Source organism: Talpa occidentalis, unplaced genomic scaffold (assembly GCF_014898055.3).
Source record: "Talpa occidentalis isolate TD23 unplaced genomic scaffold, MPIMG_talOcc4v2.1 talOcc4.6, whole genome shotgun sequence".
In the NCBI taxonomy this organism is placed as follows: Eukaryota; Metazoa; Chordata; class Mammalia; order Eulipotyphla; family Talpidae; genus Talpa; species Talpa occidentalis.
Genome location: NW_023604972.1, coordinates 90,675,533 through 90,701,012, shown reverse-complemented (window position 1 = coordinate 90,701,012; position 25,480 = coordinate 90,675,533). Strand labels below are relative to the sequence as shown.

The window sequence follows — 25,480 nt, the reverse complement described above, 5'->3', positions numbered from 1 at the left end:
AGTTTGCACTCCCACCAACAGTGCAGGAGAGTTCCTTTTTCTCCACACCCTCGCCAACATTTGTTGTTGCTAGTTTTTTTAATATGTGCCATTCTCACTGGTGTAAGATGGTATCTCATGGTAGTTTTGATTTGCACTTCCCTGATTACAAGTGATGTGGAACATTTTTTCATATGTCTGTTGGTCATTTGCATTTCCTCTTCAGAGAAGTTTCTTTTTAGCTCTTCTGCCCATTTTTTGACTGGATTATTTTCTTTGTTGTTGTTGAGTCTCATCAGCTCTTTGCAGATATTTGTGATCAGTCCTTTATCATTAGTGTTGGGTGCAAAAATGTTCTCCCAGTCAGTGGGGTTTCTCTTTGTTTTTGTTATTGTCTCTTTTGCTGTGCAGAAGCTCTTTAATTTGATGTAGTCCCAGCTGTTGATCTTTGCCTTCACTATCACTGCTTTGGGTGATGTGTCTGTAAATATGTCTTTGATGTGCAAATCACGTAGTGTTTTGCCTATATTTCCTTCTATGTATTTTATGGTTTCAGGTCTTATGTCTAGTTTAAAAACTGACTTTTTATTTTGAAAAATGATTAAACCTAACAGAAAAGTTGTATGAATAGTCCAGTGGGTGCCTGTCTGATTCCCCCTTGACAGTGAGAATGTAGAGTCCTCTGATGTGGATTCTTCACCATCCTGTTCCATGGACACCCCTGGCTGTTGCCTCCCAGGGGTGGTCTCTGTGGGCAGGAGTGGGTGTGGTATGTTGAGGATCAAGCTGAACCACCTCTGATCAATCATACTCAATGTTCCTTCCTCTGGCTGTTGCATGTTTAAATGCTTTTCACCCATTACTATCCTGCACCCATGTGCCAGTCTCCTGTTGCTGCCAGAACATGCGAGTGTGGGATCTCAGTCATCCCAGTATCCCTGCATCCACTCGACTCTTTCACAGATGAGGAGGCGAGATGCATGGCCGCTTGTTAGTATGGTCAGAACTTTAATTCAGAACGACTGCCTTTCAATTCCCGATGGGTTTTTTTTTTTTTTAAGATGTATTTGTTTATTTATACAAGAACCAGGGGACAGGCCAGATGCGCGGGAGGGTGAGAGGATTTCTCAGAGACAGAGCGGGGAACAGAACAGGCAGACTGACAAAATACACTGCTGAGGGGAGCAGCAGGCGAGACAGGAGAGGTCTGCCGCACCATGTGGGACCCTCGCCGGCCGGCCTGGATCAAACCGGCGCTGCAGGCTGTGGAGAGCTTCACAGCGCAGTGCTCGACTGCCTGCGCCACCGGGGGAGGCCCAATTCCCAATGAGTTGTAATGTACACAGAGATACAGCAGGCACGTGAGATGGAGTGGGGTCGAATGTGTAGGAGGCGATGGGGTCACACAAGGAGGGGGAGGAAGAAAGCACAGCTCAGAGCTACTCAACGTGTTTACCTTCGTCTCTCCATGTATAACAAGCTTGTAATAAAACAAGTGTTCAAAAGGCAGCCCTCCTGCAAGATGACCTTCAGAGATTATGTGGCCTACCCCCAGCTGGGGACTAGAACTAGACAAGAAGAGGCTTGCCAAAAGCTGAGTCGTGTTTAACTAGGTAGGCTGCACAGTGCATGCCCACATCCAAGCTGATTGAGTAAAGCTTGGTAAAGTCTCCTTCCCTTCAGATGTTTACCCAAGGCTGCATCTACCTCTGAATACAAAAGTTCTACATCATCTGATACACACAACTTTGTGCTTGACTGTATACAGGTTTGTACTATTATACAAGTATGGGTGATCCTAGAACTGCATGGGTTTGAACTGTTTGGGTCCACTCAGACACATTTTTTTCTACAAATTTTGCATTCATGAATCCAACCCACCTGAGATGTCCATCGGTTGACCATGCAGATGTAGAGAACCCATAGGAACAGAGGGCGGATTATAAGGTACCTGAGCAGCCATGGATTTTGGTACGGTGGGTACTAAAGTCAAACCCATAGGGATGACTTATTTGTTTTGGGGAACTCAAGAGTTAAAAGCAGGTTTTGATCAAGTGGGATCAGTTATCCTACCCCCAAGTTGTTAAAGAATCAACTGTAGATACTTTAATCTGGTTGAAATTTAAGCTTAATTTTGCATGTGTTTGTGTACGTGTGTGTTTGAGTTAAGCTTTACCCTTTTCATAGAGTCATATTTCAGAGTCATCTTTGTAAAGTTGCTTGAACACAGAGGCGTTGATTTTTCTCATACATCAAGAATGCAGGGTGGGTATTTGCTGTTACTGGTTTAGAGGATTGAGGATTTTGAGACCGAGGTCTCTGATATTTCTTGGCCCTTTCTTCGTGGCCCCAAGATGGCTATTATAACTCCAGCCTGTGTCAGAGTTCCATGCAGAGAGGTGGGAAAGGGAAGGAAAGAATACAACAGCCTGCCTCTCCTCTATTTATTTTTTTTCAAGATTTAGTTATTTATTTATACAAGCACTGGGTACAGTCAGAAGCGTGGGAGGGTGAGAGAATTCACCAGGGACAGAGCAGGGAGCAGAACAGGCAGAAGGACCGAAGTACACTGCTGAGGGGAGCAGCGGGCGGCAGGAGAGGTCTGCGCACCAACTGGGACCCTTGCCAGGGGCCAGGGATCAAACTGGCGCTGCAGAGGCTGTGGGCAGCTTCGCAGCCCAGCGCTCAACTGCTGCGCCACCAGGGGAGGCCCTCCTCTCTTTTAAAATTTCCTTTAAAGAATTTTTTCAGATACCTCAAATTATATTTCATTGACTGTACCTCTACAGTGGCAACTAGGGGGAAAGGCTTTTAGAGGGGCATGTTTCTGCCACTAAAAATGGAGGGGTTCTGTTAGTGAAGAAGAAAGAGAAGTTAGATGTTGAAAGGCGAGTGACCATCTCTACCAGATCCCTACATTACACACTAACCTACGGGGTCTGCTTCTGAATTTCTGTCTTTCTAGCGCCTGTAACCATATGTTTTAATGATTATAACATTATAATTCATTTGAAAAGTTCAAGAGTCTGGTTTTTACTTTTGCCTTCTATATCATTCACATATAAGTTTGCTTCGAGCTTTAGTTTCTAAACCAGTCTTTTGACTTTTTTATTAATGTAAAGTGAAACCTCCATGTTTTGAGGGCTGTTATCTTAATTAAATTCATTGCTAGAATACATCTTGCAGGAGGTGCCAGCTGGAGAGCTTCCTGGAGTTATTTCTAGATTTGACTTTTGGTAAGATGTTTTACGTGAAATTTCTGCTTTTGAAGTTCCTGTTTTGGCAGAATCTTCCGAGCACTGCAGATTTTATTCATTCTATTTCAACTTAAAGTTCTTAAGTCTTAATTTTATTCTGTCTCATAAGTTCTCGGGACAAGATGTACATTTTATACCCAGAAGCACCGATCTTTAGCTAAATGGTGAAGTCCTGCCAGGTTTGCCAGCCTGTAATTTTTTAGCAGAAGTACGGAAGCATATTGAAGTCTCTGGTCCTCCTGCCCACCACATCAGCAAAATACAGAAAACAAAGGAGCTCTTCTGATTTAAAACAGAGTGTATCTAATCCATTCATGGAGAGTGTGGCCTGGCCTTAAGCCATTTCTGCCACGGATGCCCTTGCTTCACATCTGTTTATCCCTGGGATGCCGTTTTGGGCATTGCAGCTTCTACTTGAAAGGAGCACATAGAAATCAGAGTACCTCTTCAGCTGCTACATAACCTTTGAGAAATTAATTTGGGCTGATATAAAATAAGTGCTTCTAGAAATGTGGGAATCATGCCAGATAGACCTTGGTTGGGGGAATTTGGTTTTTTTTTTTCCTTTCTGGTGCACTAAACATGCATTTTTAAAAAGTAGGCATAAATGTTTTTCAATTCAGTTTTTCCTCTTGATAGAAAATAAGTCAAAGTTTTCTCAACCACATTTTGAATTTACAGCATAAAGCCTATTTTGGTTTCACAGTGTGGCCAGCCGGGTGTAGAAGGCAGAGGAGAGAACCTGAGGAAGGCAAAGAGCAAACACATAAATTAGCCTCTTTGGGGTAAAATCTTTCCTACCTACATAGGAGAAAGCCTTTGATTGAAAGTGTTTCTATTGAGCTTGGAATTACTTTTGAAATCCACCCTTCCTTTTTTTTTTTTCCATGGGAAAACCCCCCATGTTTTGCAACCTGATGAAGGCCACAGATTGTTATAAAATAAAAAAATTTTCATTCAGTAAAATCATTGCTAGCCTTTTAGACTTATGCCAAGGACATTCAGCCACATAGCTTTCCCCAACAAGATACACTGACAGCTTTTGATGTTTGCCCTCTGAAGTCAGAAGGACAAGAATCAAGCTGGCTATCTCCTAATTTGTACCACTGAAAAAGGTGGGCTGAATTCTACCGTTTTTTTGCTTCATTGCTGCATCCCAGATGTCTGACAACCTTGAGGGACCACCTTCTGGTAAATATTATTCTGATACGGGCATTTCCATGTCACCTGACCTGACCGGTAAATCCCCCTAGACTCCTGCGGTTCCAGTGATGTTACTAGTTGGAAGAATTGAATTCTAAAAAAGTGGTTTTCATTCAGTCCTCTGTACTCAAATTTAGATTTAAAGTAGACAGACCTTTGTTTAGTGAAAGTGGGTGGCCTTGGTCTTTGAACTTGTAAATGAACTTCCTGCAGAGGAAGTTGTCGGTTGTGACACATCAGTGGCCTCCATCAGAGCCCCTTTGGATGATTCTTTGGGTGAGACAGGTTGAACTTGACAATTTGAGCACTGAGTTCTGGCAGAGGCTCTGTGGAAGTGTAATAGGATGGTCCCCAGGAAAGGGGGAGGTTCCCTGCCCCACTCAAGAGAGGCTGGAGCTGAGCAGGGAAAGGAGAAGCTGCAGAGGAGACTGAGAAAGGAATGAAGCAGCATGGAGCCAGAAGGAGACCTGGAGGAGGCACATGGAGCCTAGAGACACGTGAAGAAACTGCGCTTGTCTTTTGGTCGTGGACTGGGTGACACAGATGTGGGTGAGACCCATGGGGAGGTGACAATGGCAGCTTTTATCTTGATGTTGATTTTGCTCTTTTCCTTCCGGGCTTTTCTGGTTGTTTCTGACCCTTTTCTGTGGGTCCCCACTGGAAGGTGCTTTAGACTTGTGGCAGGCTTTGGGGCCTTGCTCTGGGCCAATCCCATTTGGATGGACTTTTACCCACGAGGGGACGGGTAACTTTGGGTGCTTCATTTAGAAACTAGACTCTTTGCCTTTCCTGTATTGTTTCCTAGTTTTATTAAAGTTCCTTCCTATAAAAGTCTCATATGTTTTGTGTTGATGCGGCGGATGGCAGAACCCATTTAGAATAGGCAGGTTTGCAGGGTTTGGGCTGCCCCTCTCCCTGTCCTATAACAGAAGTATATATTTTTTGCACTCTGTTGGAGTAGAAGCCTTGGTATTGCTATGTTGGTGACACAATCCTTTGGGATGGCTTTGCTAAAACAGGTATGCAGTTGTGCAATGCAGAGGAGGACTTGCCTCTAAAGATACTGAGTTTAGGGGAAATTTTATAGCTTCTACCATGCACAGAGTTGTAGAAGCTTGTTTAGTTGATCATGACTGCACAGAACTAGTTGCATTTGCTTTGCTTTGGTGTCTTTTAAAGGAATCTGTTGGCTATCAGTCTTTCAGAAGGTATTGAGCAGACAAAAAAAATTTAAAGATTAAAGTAACTCTCTTCCTGTCTTTCAAAACCCAAGACATGTGGATTTTAGAACAACATTTAGAAATAATTCTTTAGGAATAATGTATGTGTTAGACAATAACAAGGAAGAATGTAGTGAAATACAAATGATAATTAGGATGTCCGAATGAGGAGAATAATAATGTATTGATTAAAAAAAGTAAAATGAAATCACAGCATTTTGACTGACTCAGTTTCCCCAGGAAAACTGCAGAAGTCCTGGGCCTCCCCGGTGGCGCAGCGGTTGAGCGCTGGGTTGCGAAGCTGCCCGCAGCCTCTGCAGCGCTGGTTCAATCCCCGGCTGCTCCCCGGCCACCAGAGGAGGGTCCCGCATGGCGCGCAGACCTCTCCTGCCGCCCGCTGCTCCCCTCAGCAGTGTACTTCGGTCCTTCTGCCTGCTCTGCTCCCCGCTCTGGCTCTGGTGGATTCTCTCACCCTCCCGCGCTTCTGACTGTACCCAGTGCATGTATAAACAAAAAAAAACCAAACAAACAAATAAATAAACATGCCTCTATAAAAAAAAAAAAAAAAAAAAAAAAACCCAAAAACTGCAGAAGTCCTAATACCTGACATTTACTTCCCAAAGTTGTTTTCCACATGCTCATGGCATTGGGCCTTCATAATAGTACTGTGGGATCGAAAAAATATTATCCCCATTTAATACATGGAAAATAAAGACTGTCCCAAGATTAAATGACTGGAGGAGTACTTGGTGGCAGAGCCTAGACCAGAACTTGGGTTTTCTGACTTTGAATCCTTCTGGGCTACGACCCTGGGCAGGTATGTATGTGGGACTGGGATACAGCATGAACAAGGCCTGTCTGGGAGATGGAAATAAACAAGTAAACAAAAGCTGCTAGGATGCATGCTTAGAAGCAAACAAGGAGTGTGAAATTCAAGAGAGACTTTTAAGAAGGATGATCAGGGAGGATCCGAGTACATTTCTCCAACAATTTGAGCAATATGGAGGAACCAGTCAGGCTAGGTTCTAGGCGGGAATGGTCTGATCCTGGAAACAACAAGGACCAAGAGACTAGAGTGTTCTAGGAATTTTGAGAAGTCTGGTATTGCTTAGAGGTTAATGTGTCAAATAAAGAGCAGAGTAAGATGAAGTTGGAGAGAAAGGCAGGGGCAGGAACTGGAAAGAATTTTTGATTTTATTCTAAGTGCAGTGAATAGGGAGTCATCTGAATGCAGCATAGGAAGGGATCTGACTTATGTGTTTCAAAGATCATTTTGGCTACAGTATAGAAATGGATTAGAGAGAAGCAAGGGAGGCCAGGAGGTTAGTTCACATGCAGGCTAGAGTTGATGCTGACTGGTATTAGAATGGCTCCATGGAGTGGAAAAGGTAGGTAGATTTGAAATTCTGTTTGGAGTAGAACATTTGAGATTTGACTGCTGCCAAGGGCTTGGAGGATTGGAAAGGCAGCCTGTGTTGTAGCTCATAGTGGGTGTAGCCCCTGAAATCGGGCCATAGTTGAAAATCCTTGCTTCTCCACCTGCTTTATCCTTTGTGACTTAGTTTCCTAATCTGAAAAATAGGGATAATCATATTTCCTGCCTCCAGGTTTATTGAATGAATTAAGTGAGATCACATAAAAGGTACATATGCTCAGCATAGACTGTCAGGTAGGGACTTTTGTCCACTTTAGGCCAAAAAAGCCTCAGTGGACGGGGCAGTGGAGCCAGGCTGGACTGAATGCCACCAGGAGGGACCTGAGTATGGGTAGATGTCCCCTTTCTATCCAGTCCCTTGAAGGGGGGCACTTGCATGTACAAATATGTGCAATGGGTGAAAAGTGTTCTGGCATTTCAAGAATGAAACTCTGTTAAATGAGGTTAAACTCTGTTATCTCATTTAAAGGAGGAGGGATTTGGATTCAACCACTGTTAAAGTCTCTGTCAGTTTTTGAATTTTGCTTCTAGATTTCTTAAGAAATTATGGGTGAATTAATTACATTTTGATGGAGAAAGACCTAGAAAAGTAAATCCTATTATATTTATGTTTTTCTATAGAAAAATGTTTACCTCTGTCAGAAATGGCTTACTTTATAACAATCTGCAGACTCAGTTTAAAAAAGCACTATCTTAGAGTACATTACAAAATGAAAAACAAACAAATTAAAAAAAAAAAACCCAGATAAGGCAGTGACCATCTATATGACTTCTTGTTAAAAAGTAACCAAAAAAGGTGTGATACTGAAAATAGTCTGGAAGGACATCCAGAGAATATCACTGCCACATGGTGTTTACTGGTGAGCTTTCTTTTTCTCTTTAGACTTTTCTTTTAAATGAAAGTATTTACTTTTCTAAACAGTACATGGAAAATATTTTCCTTTTCCTTTTTGAGACCATAACCTCTCATGATTTGAGAACCGCTTGTCCTTGATTTGTATTATATGAGTGACCTAGTCACCTTGTTCTTAATTTCCATAGATACTGTTGATGGGCTCTCAGTCTGATAAGTGTTGCCTTTACAATCTCCTCTTTACAGCAACAAGAATGTAAGGTCATCCGGGCAAGAAACTTGCCCTTCTGCTCGTTCGCACAACTCTTTGGGTATGGTGGGGGTGTTGAGAAAATGCATCTCTGCTGAGTCATCCTCCCACTAATTGTTTTCTGCTCAAATGTCCACTGGTTTTGGTGATGGGTATGTCATCAAGGAGAGAATCAATAGCTTTACTCATAGGTAAGATGAAGGACCTTAGCTTATTCAACTAAATCAGGATTTTTGTTTTTAGTGAGCTCATCTTCATATTAATGTTCTTAAGTGATGATTCTTCCTTGTATGCTTTTAAAAAGAAACAAAACCCTGATATTTCTAATCAATAAATTCTTAAATCATATTTTTCAACTCACTGATAAAAGACAAGTTGAAGAACTTATGGGTGTCCCCCAGATGGGCTCTTCTCCACATGGAGAGCGATTTCATCCAGAAAGTTTTCTAAAATTGACAGTAATGCTCAGGGAACCCAAGCAGTGTCACTGGCCACGTGACTCAGTCAATGATCAGTGATAGGATATTAGACAAAAGGAACTTGTAACAGGGTGGTCCCCAGGAAAGGGGGAGGTTCCAGGTTCCCTGCCCCATCCAAAAGGAGGGTGGAGCTGAGCAGAGACAGAAGAAGCTGCAGAGGAGACTGAGGAAGGAAGGAAGCAGGATGCAGAGCCAGAAGGAGACCTGGAGGAGGCACATGGAGCAGGGAGAAACATGAAGAAACTGCGCTTGTCTTTTGGTGGTGGACTGGGTGACACAGATGTGAGTGAGACCCGTGGGGAGGTGACAATGGCGGTTTTTGTCTTGATTTTGGTTTTGCTCTTTTCCCTCCAGACTTGTCTGGTTGTTTCTGATGCTTTTCTGTGGGTCCCCACTGGAAGATGCTTTAGACTTGTGGCAGACTTTGGGGCCTTGCTCTGGGCCAATCCTGCTTGGGTGGACTTTTACCCAGGAGGGGATGGGTAACTTTGGGTGCTTGATTTAGAAACTAGATTCTTTGCCTTTTCTGTATTTCGTAATTGTATTAACGTTCCTTCCCATTAAAGTCTCATATGTTTTATGTCGATGAGGTGGATGGCAGAACCCATTTAGAGCAGGCAGGTTTTGGGGGGTCTGGGGTGCACCTCTCCCTGCCCTGTAACAAACTGATGGCAGAATTTCTTAGAGTGAGCCAAGTTTCTTTTCCTTTCAGGGTTACATGGTTGGAAGGCTAACTGATCTCTAAGTACTTGGATTGGCCTCTGAGTGTAAGGGCAGAATGTGATCCTCCCCAGTAATACTACAGACTGATTCTCCATGGAAACAGTCCCTGAAATGGGGCAGAAATCTCAGGACTTGAAACATGGTTTTTTGTTTGTTTCTGTTTCGGCTTTAGAGTAGTTAGCAAAGACAGAGCAATGACCCATTTTAGTCAAGAACTCAAATTGTTGTAACATATATGGAATTTGTTTGTGTGCCAAGAGACAATATTGCCTCTAGGGCTAAGAGTGCATCTCTGGTGCAAGACTCTCCATTCAAGTTCCCATGTGAGCTTTTCAGCTCTGTATCATTGGGCAATCAGTGTCCATGTGCCTCCATTTCTGGACCTGTCAAAAAGAGATAAAGGTAGGAACTGCCTTTGGAAGGAATGAGTTACTAGCTACAGAGTAACTCCAATTACTTAGTGCTGTGAGAAGCAACTCTTTGTTGCTGATTCTACATTAATAATGATATTTTTAAATTAATAAAGAGTATTAGGCATTAACTCTAAAATAGTGAATTTATGTTGAGATTTTTGGAAAAAACAGGATGGTTGAAAGTAACAAAATCAGGCCTCCCTGGTGGCCCAAGGGGTTGAGCATAGCACTATGAAGCTATCCCCAGCCTCTGCAGCACGAGTTCAATCCCCAGCCAGGGAGCTACCCATATGGCACAGCAGACCTCTCCTGACTCACCTGTTGCTCCCCTCAGCCGTGTATTTCGGTCAATCTGCCTGTCCTGCTCCCCACTTTGTCTCTGGTGAATCCTCTCAACCCCAGCACCTCTGGCCTGTACCCCAGTTCTTGTATGTATGCATAAATAAAATAAATCTTAAAAAAAAGAAAAGAAACGTAACAAAATCCATAGGTCTGGGCAGAATCTTTCAAGTCACTGAGGAGGAGGAAGGCAGCCAGAATGAGCGAAGGTGGTGATGGTGAAGATGTAACTGGTTTAATTAGCCAGGCAGTCGTGATCGGGGCTGTGCTGTAGCACTTGGCATCACTCCATGAAACCTCAATTTCCCCTTTGGTGTGCTGCTATCATGATGAGGACAGAGACATGTGGAGAGGTTGAGGGGTTTGTCCAGAACCCAGCTGCTCTCTAGGCCATTCCTGAACAGAAGGCTGAATCTTTCCCGAGCTGCAACCCCGGCTTCCTGGGCAGAGGGACAGGTATTGCAGGACCCTCTGGCTTCAGGACCCCTGAGCCAGGCCTTGGCTCTCAGCGACTTTATCCTTCCTGAAGACATTTCCACCCTCCCATTTGGTCTGAAAAGTGAAAGTCGGTTCATTTCTTCAACATGGTCTGCATACAACCATCTAGAGAATTCTTTCCTTTGAAAACAAACATCGCAAGCCACACAGGATCAGCATTGCTATTTAATGTACTTGGAAAACCACCAAGATTTGGGCAAAGAGGAAAGGAAGGGCGTATCTTGCTGAGAATCTCTGTGGGGTGACCCCGTTCACATACATGCTCTCCAGAGCCCTCACCGCAGCTGGGCTTGGATTTCTAATCTCCTTTTGGAGACAAGAAAACTGACTTTAGAGGTTAACTAGCTCTGTTTCAATCCTATAGCTACTGTGTTTCTTCAGGCATTCAAGCCCAGGTCTAGCACATCCTGAAGCCCTCATACCTCCTTTGCCCTCTCCCAAGCGCGCCACTGTCTGTGTGAGTCATGGAAAGAGTTGCAGGGCCGTGCGCAGGAGCTGGGAGGGGCGGAGCCAATTTCATCGACTGAGCAATTAAGAATGGCGGGGCCCTCGGTGCCATCTTTCTCGTTCTCCTTCTTTCCCCTCACCCCCACCCCTGTTTGTTTTCTATTTCCTATTCTGCTTCCTTCCCTGGGAAAGGAAGGATGGACTTCTTTTGAAAGAGTTGTTTTTGGGAATTGCTGACTTAAGGAGAGTTCTTTGAAGAGCTGCTAATGGCTGTGGCCATTTAGCCCTGGATGCAATTATAACCACTTAGCCGGGGTCTACCTTCCTGCTCCTGCTGTTTTCTTGAAGGTTGTAAACTGCCTGGAAGGGCTGTAAACTTATCCAAATAGATCTTATTTCAGTTAAGTGATAGCAATCAAATCTTGCGATCATTTCCTTCTTGGTTCTATCACTATCACTAGCAACCTGTACCAATTGGGCAACGCATGCCACGCAGGTGGGGCTTCTCCATCAACTAGGGCAGATGATAGGCAAAGTACTCCTTCTCCCATGGATGGAAAATTATTTGTAATGTAATTATGGGACTAATTTTGTAACTATGGGACTAACTTTGTAACAACTAACAAAAGCACCAAAACACCTGCTTACTCCCTAGCAGTGAGTCTTTAAGAGGGAAAGAACCAGGGTGGGATGTTTGCAGAAGGTGGCATTGCTGTCCTGGTAGCCTAGAAACCATGTGGCCAGCCTGACTGCCCACTTTAGAGCAGTCCACTCTGCTCAGAATCTTCTTTCCATCCCCTCCAAGCCTGGGGCCTGTGGGTGGCAGGAAAGGGAGGTGGTGCCACTTGTCCCCAGCCCATCTCCACCCCTGCTCCTGACCCTTGGGGCTCCCTAGATGACCCTGCTTGGGGGTGGGGGTAGGGCACTGTGTCCCAGGAAAGCAGAGCCATGGTAGGTGTTGCCAAAGAATCTAATTTCAGCCACTTGACACTCCTAAGCCAAACAAGAAAGACAAGAACTGGGGTTAGGAAAGCTAGGTGCACACAGAAAACTACTATTCTAGGGAGATGGCGCTTTCATATCCTCAAGACACCGTCTCAAATCGTAGGGCTTGGGCTAGGATGCTTAGAAGGGTGTCTGAGGTTCGGCTGATCATTGTGGCTGCTCAGGCCCCGCTGTTACCACTTTTCTTCATGTTTTTGCAAGCTCATGGTTGTTGTGCTGGTATCATCTGGGCGGACTGGGTGGTCTCGTGTTCTCCGCGATTCATCTGTCAACAAAACTCATCAGGAATGCAGGCTGGTGCTGGAGGTTTGTGCAAGGCTTTCTAAGGAAGATAATATGTTAGTGATTTATGGGACACAACTGAGTATTCTAAGGGTTCTGCTTATGGCTAACTGAGGCAGAGGCCTTTTCCCCAGTTTGTAGTTTGATTCTGTGCTTTCATAGAGAAGCGTGGTCTCTAACCTGCTGGTATTGGGGTGTCGGGGTGGGGGTGGGGTACATGCTGACTTGTCACCGCAGCTGGGAAGAGGCCAGTCACGCCTTTCAGGATTTGACACAAGTTCATGCACACTAACGGGCTTGCACTTTTACCCCTTTTTATTTTCAATTTGAGTAAAAGAATGCTTTTCAGTCAAAGGAATTTGTGGCCATAATGAGCAGGGGAAGTGGCTTTGCTGGGACTTGGAACAGGGTGGCTTTGGAGGGCTGGCTATTTCCCTTGATGTAAAACTTGTGGGTAAACAAGCTCTCCCCCGAATGATGCCCAGATGGACGAAAGAGGATCAGAAAGGAGGTACCGGGCCTGTCCTCATTCACGCACCTTCTTCCTTTAAAGTTAACTCTCATTCCTGGTCCTGGAACCCAGGACCAGTTCCCCCAGAACGTCTCACAATGTGTCTGCACCTCTCCTTCCCCCGGTCGCCTGTCCCCACCTTCTCTCAGTGCTGGTGTCATGGTCTTGCTCAGCCAGACTCTCCAGGCACCGGGCTGGAGGCAGGAAGCGGGTGTCTAGGTATTCACAGGAAGGGCAGGGCAAGCCTGGGTGCAGGAGAGGCCCCGGACATGGGTGACAGGCTGGTGAATTGGCCTTCTCCTTTTTAAGTAAGTGTGAAGATGACAATTAAATGGTGCCCCATAAAGGACATTACAGCTCTGGCCACTTTATAAACCTCTTTAGAATGTGAGGTCCTTTACTGCTATGGTATCAGGGAGAGCTATTAACTGATGTTAAAGATTCTGTGGGCCAATAAAGTAAGAAAAAGATAAAGCAAAAAAACAAGCAAGCAAGCAAGAAAGGTCCTTTAGGTCCATTAGGTCCTTTGGGTAAGATTTATTTTAATTTAGCCATTTGTTTAGCCTGCTTCCTATTTATCCCTAATTACCATGAATAAGGACAATGACAATATCGATTGATTATTTGACTCATTGATTTAGAATTGATGAATATTTTAAGTCTTATTTTATCCCAGCACTGAATTCCAAACATTTGCTCAGGTTTCTAGGGTTGTAGTCTGTGTTGCTTTTTGCAGCATGAGTCAATTTTCCCACTCTTTGTAACAACTAACAGGAACCTTGGCCTTGAGCCTGAGAGGGTAGAACACTGTTCAGTCTGCTTCAGAGGAACAGAAAGCGAAACCTGATAAGGGATCCAGAACCATGCGCCTGCTTGGGATTCCGTTGACCTAGTTGCTGATTCAGCAAAGATGTTGTCTGCCTTTTGAAGGGGTGGGGAAGAAGGAATGGGCTCAAGGCATATTCATGGGGTGATTTGTTAATGTGGGTGTGAAGGGGGAGAGGAGTTGGTGTGAGTTGGTGATGCTCATGTTCCAAGATTGGGACATCGAATGGATGATCTCACCACAAATTGAGACAGAAAACACAGGAGAGGTAAAGATATCTCCTTCAGGGGCCTCCCTGCTGGTGCAGCAGGTTGAGCACAGCCCTGTGAAGCTGTCCGCAATCTCTGCAGCGCGAGTTTGATTCCCGGCCGGCCAGGGAGAAACCCACATGACGTGGCAGACCTCTCCTGTCTTGCCCACTGCTCCCCTCAGCAGTGTATTTCGTCCCGTCAGTCTGCCTGTTCTGCTCTCTGCTCTCTCTGGTGAATTCTCTCACCCTTTCACCCTCTCGCACCTCTGACCTGTACCCCAGTTGTTGTATAAATAAATAAATCTTAAAAAAAAGATATAAAAAAAATACCCCTTCAGTTTTGGACTTTTTGAGATTGAGTGTCTGTGGGATCCAGTTGAGATGTCCATCAAGCAATTGGATCTTCATGTCAGAAGCCTGGGGAGGAGGTGCAGATGCTGGCAGTGTATATGTGGAAGTCAAAATCCACGGAGCTGAGAAGAGAGTGTGTGTGAAGGCCATCGAGGTGAGAACAGGACGTGGGACAGTGGCAGGAGAGATTGTGACGTAGCTGGAGGGGACGTGGGTTCGGCACGGCGGTTCATTGTTGATGTGATTCAAGTGAGGTGAATGGGGTATGTCATCCTCAAGAGATATACATAGAAGAACCCTACAGAAATAAATCAGGTTCACCAATTTCTTGCTAAGGAAATTAAGTGTAATAATTATTTTCTCCTTCAAGGTTTATTGGGATGTTTATTAGGTTAATTAGGAAATTGCAAATGGGATCCTCAGACCTCCTGTGTTCTCTCTATTGGAATCTATTTGAAGCAGCCAGCAGAGCTCACCAGCCCTCTTTGCTCAGGCCTGGGGGTATTGCTTCCCTGGATTCCCCCTTCCTGTTGCTGCCAAGTAACCCCACATTTATGCTCTTTTCTTGGTTATCCTGTTTTCACCTGAAAAAGTCATATTAACATTTTTAAAATTCAAATAGTACAGAAGGATTTTCAGTGACAAGTCAATTCCCTCACTCACCCAGGACTCCAGTCCTCAGTCCTTTCCCAACCTTGCTCTGGAAAACAATTCCTGTTCCCAGTGTGGTGTCTGTACAGCATGCTTCTGGAAATAACTCACTCATGAGCCAGATCCAGCCAGCTGCCTGTTTTTGTAAATAAAGTTTTATTGGAACACAGCCATACCCACTCACTTACACATTATCTGGGCTGCTTTCCCACCACAACAGCAGAGCTGAGTAGTTGTGACAGAAAAGTTTGCCAACACGTGCTCTTTGCATGTACACACTTGTGTGTGTATAGCCTTTTGGGGGGTACACATGTGAGCAGTATGTACATGGTTCAGTATTTTGCTTAGTTCTGTTTTATTGTGAGACTGTCCCACTTGGGCACATGCAGATTTGTCTCAGGCTTTTTTTACAAAGCTTGAGTGTAATTAATCAATGCCCCATTAGAGGAGGTCTTCATGGCTTTCCATTTCTAGCCTGACAAAGAACCCTACCGGGGACCTTCTCGTGCACACACCTTCTTTGCACGCACTTGCCATCTTCTGGGTGGGTACACTTAAAGATATTACCAAGCTGACCTCCAACATAGCTTTACACCCCCCACCCACTCTTGCTGAGTCAAGTTCTTTTCATTTTAAGAACTAAATAGCTAATCCTTGTGAGGAAATGGAGGTTAACAAAATTAAAAACAAGGGGATAGGTAGGTTTACTGAATTTATATAATTTATAAACATTTTATATAAACATTTATATAATTTATAAACAATACTGCTATAGTTTTTTTGGATGTCTGCCCACTACTTTTATTTCTGAAGGTGGATGTCACAATCTATACAGACTGTGAAAGCAAAATACCATAGGCTGTGTGGCTTATGGACAACAGAAATGTATTTCTCACAATTTTAGAGGCTGAGAAGCCCAAGATTAAGGTGCTGGCAGATTCAGTATCTGGTGAGAGCCCTCTTCCTAATTCATAGTCAGCTGTCCTCTCGATGGGTCCTGACATAACCAAAAAGTCAAGGGGATGCTTTGGGTCTTTTTTTATAAGAATACCAATCTGTTCATGAGGGCTCCACCCTCATGACCTAGTCACCTCCCCAAAGCTACCACCTCTTAATATCACATTGGGAATTAGAGTTCAACATGTGAATTTTGGAGGGATACAAACATTCTGTCTACCATAGTAGAGTCATTTGCTGGGCTTTCCTCATCTGACTTCACACCTAGATTTAACAGAATCTAAAGGTAGACTCCACATGTGTGTTCCTTTTGAACCTTGAGTGGGCCATTTGCTTCTCCAGGGACCTCTTGAATGTTAAGCAGAAGTACAGAGAATGTAAGATAGATGATGCCTATATTTTTGGAGTATATATTATTTCCCAATCTATTTGATAGCCAACATCTCTCAAAATTAGTTACAGTTAACACAGAATATCACAAAATGGCCCCATTCCACACATACATCTCTGCGTCTGGCATCTGTCTGCGAGGGGTCCAGTGAATTTTGGTTAAATTGAACTAATTTTCTCTTAATATATGAACTGAATTATTCCTTTCTCCTCTTACAGAATGAAGACATTCAAATGTTTTTTAAAATACCTCCTGCAGCAGAAAGTGTTCCTCCTGTTTTTAACCATATGGCTGTTCTCCTTGCTGAAGATTCTAAATGTAGGGGGACTGCTCTTCCCTAAAAGAGGTATTTACTTGGTTGAATACTCTCTAAGTACCTCACCTTTTGTAAGAAACAGGTACACCCATATTAAGAATGAAGTTGGATATGAAATTAACTGCTCAGGTGTCTATGAACAGGAACCTTTGGAAATCGGCAAGAGTCTGGAAATAAGAAGAAGAGACATCATTGACTTGGAAGATGATGATGTGGTGTCAATGACCAGTGATTGTGACATTTATCAGAACCTACGAAATTACCATCAAAAGCTTGTTTCAAGGGAGGAAAGGAACTTTCCCATAGCCTATTCTTTGGTTGTTCACAAAGATGCAATTATGGTTGAAAGACTCATCCATGCTATATACAACCGGCACAATATTTACTGCATCCATTATGATCATAAGTCACCAACTGCCTTCAAAGTTGCCATGAACAATTTAGCTAAGTGCTTCTCCAATATTTTCATTGCTTCCAAATTGGAGACTGTGCAATATGCCCACATTTCCAGACTCCAAGCGGATTTAAATTGTTTGTCAGACCTTCTCAGGTCTTCAGTTCAATGGAAATATGTTATCAACTTATGTGGGCAAGATTTTCCCTTGAAGTCAAACTTTGAATTAGTGTCAGAGTTGAAGAAACTCAATGGAGCAAATATGTTAGAGTCGGTGAAGCCCTCGAACAGTAAAATGGAAAGGTTCACTTTTCACCATGAACTCAGACAGGTGCCTTATGAATATGTGAAGCTACCAATAAGGACAAGCATCTCCAAGGAAGCCCCCCCTCATAACATTGAGATATTTGTTGGTAGTGCTTACTTTGTTTTAAGTCGAGCATTTATTAAATATATGTTCAACAACACCCTCGTTCAAGACTTTTTTGCCTGGTCTGAAGATACATACTCACCTGATGAGCATTTTTGGGCTACCTTAATTCGGGTGCCTGGAGTTCCTGGGGAGATTTCTAGGTCAGCCCAGGATGTGTCTGACCTACAGAGTAAGACCCGCCTTGTCAAATGGAATTACCATGAAGGCCTTTTCTACCCCAGTTGTACTGGCTCTCACCTCCGAAGTGTGTGTATCTATGGAGCAGCAGAATTAAGGTGGCTTATAAAAGATGGACATTGGTTTGCTAATAAATTTGATTCTAAGGTGGACCCTGTCTTGATCAAATGCTTGGCAGAAAAGCTTGAAGAACAACAGAGAGAGTGGATCATTTTGTCTTCAGAAAAATTATTTATGGATAAAAATCCCACAGTCACATCATTATAGTAAAATCGTGATGGAAATAAGGTTTATGAAATTGGAATTAATGTGAAACCACATACAGTACCAGACCGGGTACCATTTGAACTTAACCATCTCAGAGTTTGAAAGGTGTCTACAATTCCATGCACGATGGAAAGTGATGTAGCCTTTGGTGAAAAGTGGCTTGCAATGGTTGGGTTTTTTAACGTCAGTTTTTGTTTGTAATCTCACTGAGTTAAATCAGGGATCTTAAATATTCAGTCATCGGATATTTATTAAGTTCCTACTGTGCGCTAGGCAATTTTTTAGAAATGTGTAGGAGTTAAATCCAATTTGTAACAAGTTGGACAACGCCCACCAGGAACTCTGGCTTATACTAATCACACAGCATCCTTAACGTCTTAAATTCTCTACATAGCAATCAGGACTCTGTTGAGGTTTTGGGCTCTGTGGTGATTATAATCAGATAACTGCACATTTCAGAACAGAATTGAAGTACAATGACCAACACTCCATTGTCTCTTAATTCTGATCCCTAGACTTAACTATTAGAATATTAGGAGAAACCCCTCTACCTCAGAGGAGCTCAAAGAAATGTCAAACTTCCTGCTTGCCAAGGCATAGTTTACTTTTCAGTATATCATTTATTCAATCCAGGGTCAGAAAGATGCTGTTGGTGAGGCAATTAGGGTATGTAACTGTCAGGAGGCTCTGGGGTGGGTGGGTATTGGGCCAGGTTGTGCCTGACAGGAACAAAGGGGCTTGGAAGACTTTTGCATCACATCACACATGGCATTGCAAAAGGTTTCCATTTTAATTCAACGGTTTCTTTAAAATACTTTACGTGATTAACATGAAGCATTGATTAATGGTTCAGAATGTCACATTCCAGACATTGAACCTGTCTTCTGGTTCATAGTATATCATTACTACATTTCTCACACTGTATGATGAAATTAGTATAATTTTGTTTTATGGAACTATCAAGCTGAGAATGACTTAATTTTCTTGAAAAAGTTGTGTGAAATAAGAGAGTTTTTAAAATTAATTATTATGGCCATTTAGATCTTTTTCATTCTTCTTCAGCAACTGTCCAAATGGAAACCAACATTAAATTCTAAAAATTAAATTTATTGCCCTTTCTCAGCTTAGATCCAGAGGGGAAAAAGTAATTTTCCTAAGGACATAGCAAGAATATTCATTAACAATATTTTTTTTAAGTGAAATCTACCAACAGAGGCAAATATACATACATTTGTAATGTAACGGTATTGTGCTGGAGGTAAAATGCAGCAGAAGTGAGGTCCTGAGGACAGACTGTAACATTTTAACAGACTCTTGGGAAATTGTGGAACTCACGTAAAAATTTCTCCATGATCTTGATTTTCAACTTCAGCCTCAGTAACTACATAGAGATGTAGTAACTAAGGCCCAAGTGAGACTGTTTAGAAGTATTTAAATATGTTTTTAAATGTCTGTGTTGTACTTGTGAAATGCACTTTGGCTTCTTATGAAGCTTTTGAGGTGCCAAAGGACACTTTTTCTCTCCCTTTTTTCTCTTGAACTCTTTCTTCCCCTACCCCTTTCTGATTACTTCATTCTTCAGAAAACAACTATGACCAAGTCTGTGTTCTTAAAATTAAGTAACTGTTGGATGGAGCTAGGTACTCCAGAAGACCCTTGCCAGTTTGTTGGTGCATGTTGCCAGGACAAAATGTGTCACTGTGACCTGAGTCTGGACTTGCCTGTCTTTGAAGTAAGCACTTGATACCTGTCCTGGTTTCACATGTTTTTGTGAGGAGCAACTTGAAATAGAATATGAAGTGGTTTGTAAATCGGGACAAACTATGAAAATGTCAGAATCGTCTTCTTATAAGGCACACAGATTCAACCCCATTGTGAGACTTAACTGCTTACCTTTTCTGAAACCTTTGAAATATAAAGAGAGAAAGGCCCCAATTGCAGGGGCAACTTCTGTAACAGAACCCAGGTATGAAGAAACCCCTGTCACCTCACCTGGGATTCCATTTTCAGTCAATACAGTTAGTGAATTAGCCCAGTGATACAGACTGGGAGTGGGTTTAGAAATAATTTTCCTACTCTCCCTTAAATACATAAGATCCTGTTGAAATCTTGGATTTTATGCCTTTGGTCATCAGAGTAAATGTAAATGCTGAAAAATAAGTATCAGCCTCCCAGTTGGGTGTCATGCCTCCTGGTGAGAAATTAGCTTATGCCTTTTTAGTGGGAAAGTTTCCAATTAATCATGTTACTGTTCAAATGAAACACGGAACCATGAAGAGGTGGCAGTGCCTTCTTCCCCCATTGTCACAGTTCTCAGGACTTAGATACTAACATTTCTGGGAGCTTGTGAGATTCCTCTCTTTTGCCTTGGGAGTCCTGTGGATTCTCAGCATTTCTTCAAACCCAGTTCTTCCCTAAAATCTTTTGATATGATTCCTTTTGGTATGGCAAATGTTCTGCAGTATGTGTTTTACAAATTTCTTTATATAGTATTGATATTTATTGAATCTAGACTCTAAGGTACTTGGCAATGAGACCAAGACCTTGGAGATTACAAATTGTTTTAGATAATAATATTGATCATGAAAGCACTACCAAAAATATATATATCAACTACCTACTGTAATATAATATTTAAAGACCAGTGTTGCTGCTATTTTTAATGTTATTGGTTAGGTTAAGTGAAAAAAATGTATATAAATTAAATGTTTTAATTTGAAGATTTCTCTTGCCTTCTAGAATGTGTATATTTCACATACATGTATGTATATATTTGAACATATTTTATAGAAAACAAACATGGCAATCTTGGAATATCAAGTGAGTGTAGCTTATGTATTTTACAGCTGTTTTGTTGTTAATGATGGAATGGGTTTGATTTTTTTTTTTAATATTTTTATTAACTGGATCTCTAAATCTATTGCTTTTTTATTTTAATTTAATTTATTTTTTTCCATTTTCACAAGATGTGTTTCCCACTATGTGAGCTTTAAAGATTGGTGTAGCTTTTTTTTTTTTGTTATGCTGCCACTAGATGTTAATTCTCCAGTATTCTAAAATAAAATGTGCTCCACAAACCAACCCCTTGAAATTTACTGTGTTTTTTTCCTCTGGTTACACAGGTGCCCCCCAAAGATTCTTTCAGTTTATGACATTTGCCCAATATTTGAAGCGCACAGTTAATTTCACTTCAGAGTAAAAGAAATTTGGTGTGTGTATCATGCACAGACTAGAAGCACATTAACTTCAGTGGTTTAATTTGACAAAGTCTCAGAGAATCTTCCAGAATGTTCATCTTTGTTCTCCTTCAGATTAGTTTCTCCTCTAAGTTTATGAAATCTTGTTTTTAAGAAGTAGTTCAGCTCTTTAGTTCATGGTCCTCAATCCTTGGAAGATCAAGACTTTTTCTCTCCGTACCAGGAGTCCTTCCCTGGCTGTAGCCCTTTGGACACAGGAGCCTGGTTGTACCAGTGTCTTCAGGCTTGGTTGGTGGGTAATTCCTAATGAACTTCCCCTCTGTCCTGGATAATAACACCCTTCCTAGTTCTACCAAGTGAGGAGTATTTGGCACTGCTGATCTCCATCCCCCTGCCCTTACTCAGAGTATCCCCCTGGCTAGTTTTCTTCTTTCATCCTTTCTAAAGTCATAGCAGTCACCAGCCTCCCTGGCTGGCCAGGTGTATGTCACATTCACAAGCCACAGTCCATCTCAATGAGTAAGGCCATTTGGGGACTCTTCAACACAATAAAAATTAACATCTGCACTTAACCTGAAGTTCATTCTTGTTCTTGCCAAGCTAGACAACCATACAAATGCATAGGAATCTTATAGAAGAACTTGGTTGGATGTTTTTGGTAGTGCTGGTGGTGTGAGCAGGAAGAGCCCACCACATTAAGGGACCATAGGTTTGGTTCCAGTTTCATATTTTTCTGTATTTCCTTTGACGCTTATAAATCTACATCTAAATGGAGACGACTGGCTTCTAATTCATGAAACTAATCATGAGACAACCCTAGAAATATGATTGCAAATTTATTGCTACTACCAGAAAAATAGTCCTATGATGATACATAAACAGCCTGAGTTTTTCTTCAGATACATGATCAGTGTGTCAACCCAGGTGGCACATACAAACCACAGGACGATGATTCCCTGAGCTCAGGGGTTACCCTCACCCAGAGCAGCACAGTTCTCCTGGGAGCACCTTGGACTGAATCATTCAGAGGACAACAGAAGAATCTGAGTGGGGAAAATCATGGGTGACCTAGGTAAGTGTATTTTACTTTTTCCTGGTGAACAATAAAAGAAATTTAGAGAACAATAAAAGTAATTTAAATAGAAACAATTTATATTCATAATTCTAGCATCCTGAAAAAGATAGTTCTCTGAATGCTCCTTCTAATCCTACCATTTACATGTATATATTTTGTCCTTTCTTCCCACCACCAATATATTTTGCAATCCGTTTCCCATGTTGCTACATGATCTTTATGGATATTCAGTGATCATGCCTTAATTCCACTAAGCCTTTCCTTTGTTGTCGGACTTTTGGATTATAAGCTATTTAAATTTTTACTGCTGTCATAACAGTGCTGTGAACAGTCATATATATACTAGTTTCCTTGAATCATTCCATTATGATGCATTTCCAAGAGCAGAATTATAATTCTGAAGAAAATGGACTTTTTTATTATTGTTTTTCATATTGGCACAGATCACTCTCTCAATTATATAGGACACTTAGTGGGTGTATATGCGCCAAGCCTCTACATATGTAAAACAAATTGAGTTTACTTTTTTTCTGATAAAATGGCTATTCCAGTCCTCAAAGTAAGCAAAGCCTTTTCTAAAGAAAGGATGTAACCATTCCCTTAACAGATCAAAGAAGGTGTCTCAATGCCCAGTTAGTGAAGAATGCTTTCAGAATGATTTCCTCAGGGGTTTAGCTTTGATGACTAACTCCATTCCAGAGAGAATCCAAAGGCTGCTAGTTCCTTCCAATATCTATTTTCCCTGACTTCCAATTTTTTTTTATTCTGAGAAACAATGTGAAAAACTTATTTCCCAGCTTACCTTTTAACTAGAAGTGACAAATGAGAAAAAGCAAAAGTTATTGGGAAAAGCATCCGGGAATGCACTTAAAGGTAACTTACGTAGCTTGCCCACACCTCTTTCTCATAGTGCCTGGTATATGTTTGTAAGAGCTGGAATTTCAGCAGCCTTTTTCAAGTCATGAGGAAGCAAACTATATGACAAGGATAGTGTAAAACTATAGCATTTAACCTATCCAAGACTGCCTACCCTCCTCCAGTTTTTTATGGGAGAAAAAAATTAATATGAACTTATGCTACTGTTATCTCAGTTCTTGATTACTTATAGCAGGAACATGACCCCTAACTTACATAATAAGTCCTCACTTCATGATGATTGGTTCTTTGAAACTATGACCTTACATGAAATAATGTGTGACAAAATCAAGTTTACCATAGGTTAATGGTAAATGATTCTACAACAAATGGTTCTACAACATATTTCTGGCCACCAAAACATCACCAGACATCTAAATAAAGATCTAATATTAAACAATCACTTGTATTCATTCATTCATTCATTTTCCAACCTACTTATTGCAAGTAAGGGTTGTGGGCAGCTAGAGCCTGTCCTGGCAGCTCAGGGTACAAGGAGGAACCAGCTCTGGACAGGACCCATTTCATCCAGGGCACACTCACACTCACACACACTCAGCCTGGGATAAATGTAGTCATGCCAAGGGAGCTGAAACTGCATGATTCAGGGGTACTCAGGACCCCCAAACTGCTAAAGGAAAAACCCCATTATGCCCATTCTAAAGGGTCTAGCCATATGTATACACAATGGCAAAGTGAAAAAACTCTTAGTGTGCTCAAAAATCTTTGGTTGTTACGGAGAGAGAGAGAGAGAAAAAGAGAGAGACAGAGGAGGAAAGAGAAAAAAGAGAGAAAAGAAAGGATTTCAAATAATAGACTCCAAATAAAACTCAAAAAATTACCCATCCCTCTGTGGATAAAAACCAAATAGCCTTGGTCAGAAGCAGGGTGGCTGAGGCCCAAAAGCTTGCTAGGAATCTAAGGCTCTTCCCTACAAGAAATGGAGTAGGCAGGTCTCAGAGAGCTGGGACAGAAGAACAGACCTGAAATTTCAAACAGACCACATGATCCACCATGAGGTCAGTATAACAGCTGCCATTGTCTGAAAAAATGCTAAAGATGCCAGGACCAAAGACGAGGAGCAGCCTCGCCACATGTCTCTCACCCACATCTCTCCCTTCTCCTTTGTACTACCTCAATTTATATATCCACCTTGCTCCGTCCTCCTTCCCAGCTGCCCTTCATTCAGGAAGTGCATTTCAAGGGGAAATAGCATCTGTCAGGCCCCTGTCCTCTGACACAACTCCTCCTTGCACCCCAATGCATCCTGGAACAAACCTAACGTGAACATCCTTGCAGTTTGGGAAGAACCCAGAATACCCAGAGAAAACCCAGACAGACAATCTGAAAACTTTACACAGACAGTGGCCCCAGTTGGAATAGATTTTCCCCTTCACCTATGTCATCAAAATAAACTATGTTGAACAAAATGACATCATTCGAGAACCTGCTATACATTGTTTTCCTAGCACAATCATTTTCAAACTTTGTTCTACATCAGAATTACCTAAAACACATATTGCATGCCCCTCATCACTGCTTTCTCATCAAATGGAGTGGGTGAGGGTACAGAATTTGCAGCTAACAAATTCCCAGGTGAAGCTGATGCTGCTCTGAAGGACATTTTGAGATCCTCTGTTAGGGTATCTTTCCAGAAAATTCTTTCTTTGACATTGTAAACATTAGGCCAAGTTAGAATTCAGAAAGCATCAAGCATTGCAATAAACACATTCCTCCTGATTCAAACACCATCTTCCGAAACCCAGGAATATTCTATAAAATCTCCACATTCAAACACCATCTTCTGAAACCCAGGAATATTCTATAAAATCTCCACATTGTTAAAGTGGTGCAACTATGTTTCCTGAGTGTCTAAAGCTGACATATTTCCCTAACCACAGGTCCACCTAAAATTATTTTCAACCACATTGCTGGCTTATTTGAAACTATTTTATAAAAACAAAGAATTGTGTGCAGCTAACCTGAAATAACTATAGTAGAGTCTCAGTTCAGACCTGTGTGTTAATTCTATAAAACAAAGATGTGTGCTGGTGAGACAATTCCTACCTAGATGGAATTTTTATGAGCTCCCAGTGTGGGTCTCAAAAGATTGAAATAGAGAGTCACATCATTCTAACTCTTCATTTTTCTAAGCTTTCCCAGGAATGCCTATGTAAAAGCATTATGTGCCTTCTCATAGCCTTTCAATTTCAACTCTAGGTGGGTACTTAAAAAACAAACAAAAAATATTGGGCCAGAAAAATCCAGCAAGATGTGTCTGCCTGAGGGAAATTGCCTCCTATTTTTTAGCTCTTTCCATTACTTTATTTTAAATAGCAACATGCAATGGGGAAGTTTCACAGCAATAATTTTCATCTATGATCTA

At 42.0% G+C, this 25,480-nt stretch overlaps 1 protein-coding gene across 5 annotated transcripts in view; it reads left to right on the top strand.

Moving 5' to 3' along the window:
* The window catches only part of GCNT4 (glucosaminyl (N-acetyl) transferase 4), a 35,247-nt gene extending 16,654 nt beyond the window's left edge, over positions 1-18,593 (top strand). For 2 of the 5 annotated variants that reach the window (XM_054688162.1, XM_054688161.1), the window contains exon 2: positions 16,539-18,593. In XM_054688162.1, coding sequence (XP_054544137.1) covers positions 16,540-17,907 — 1,368 coding nt within the window. In that variant the 5' untranslated portion in view covers position 16,539 and the 3' untranslated portion in view covers positions 17,908-18,593. Of the gene's footprint in view, positions 1-4,413; positions 4,428-8,937; positions 8,959-12,354; positions 12,408-16,538 lie in introns of those variants that run through there. The other 3 variants (XM_037529498.2, XM_054688164.1, XM_054688165.1) reach the window with 3 other exon arrangements.
* The last annotated feature ends 6,887 nt before the right edge of the window (positions 18,594-25,480 follow it).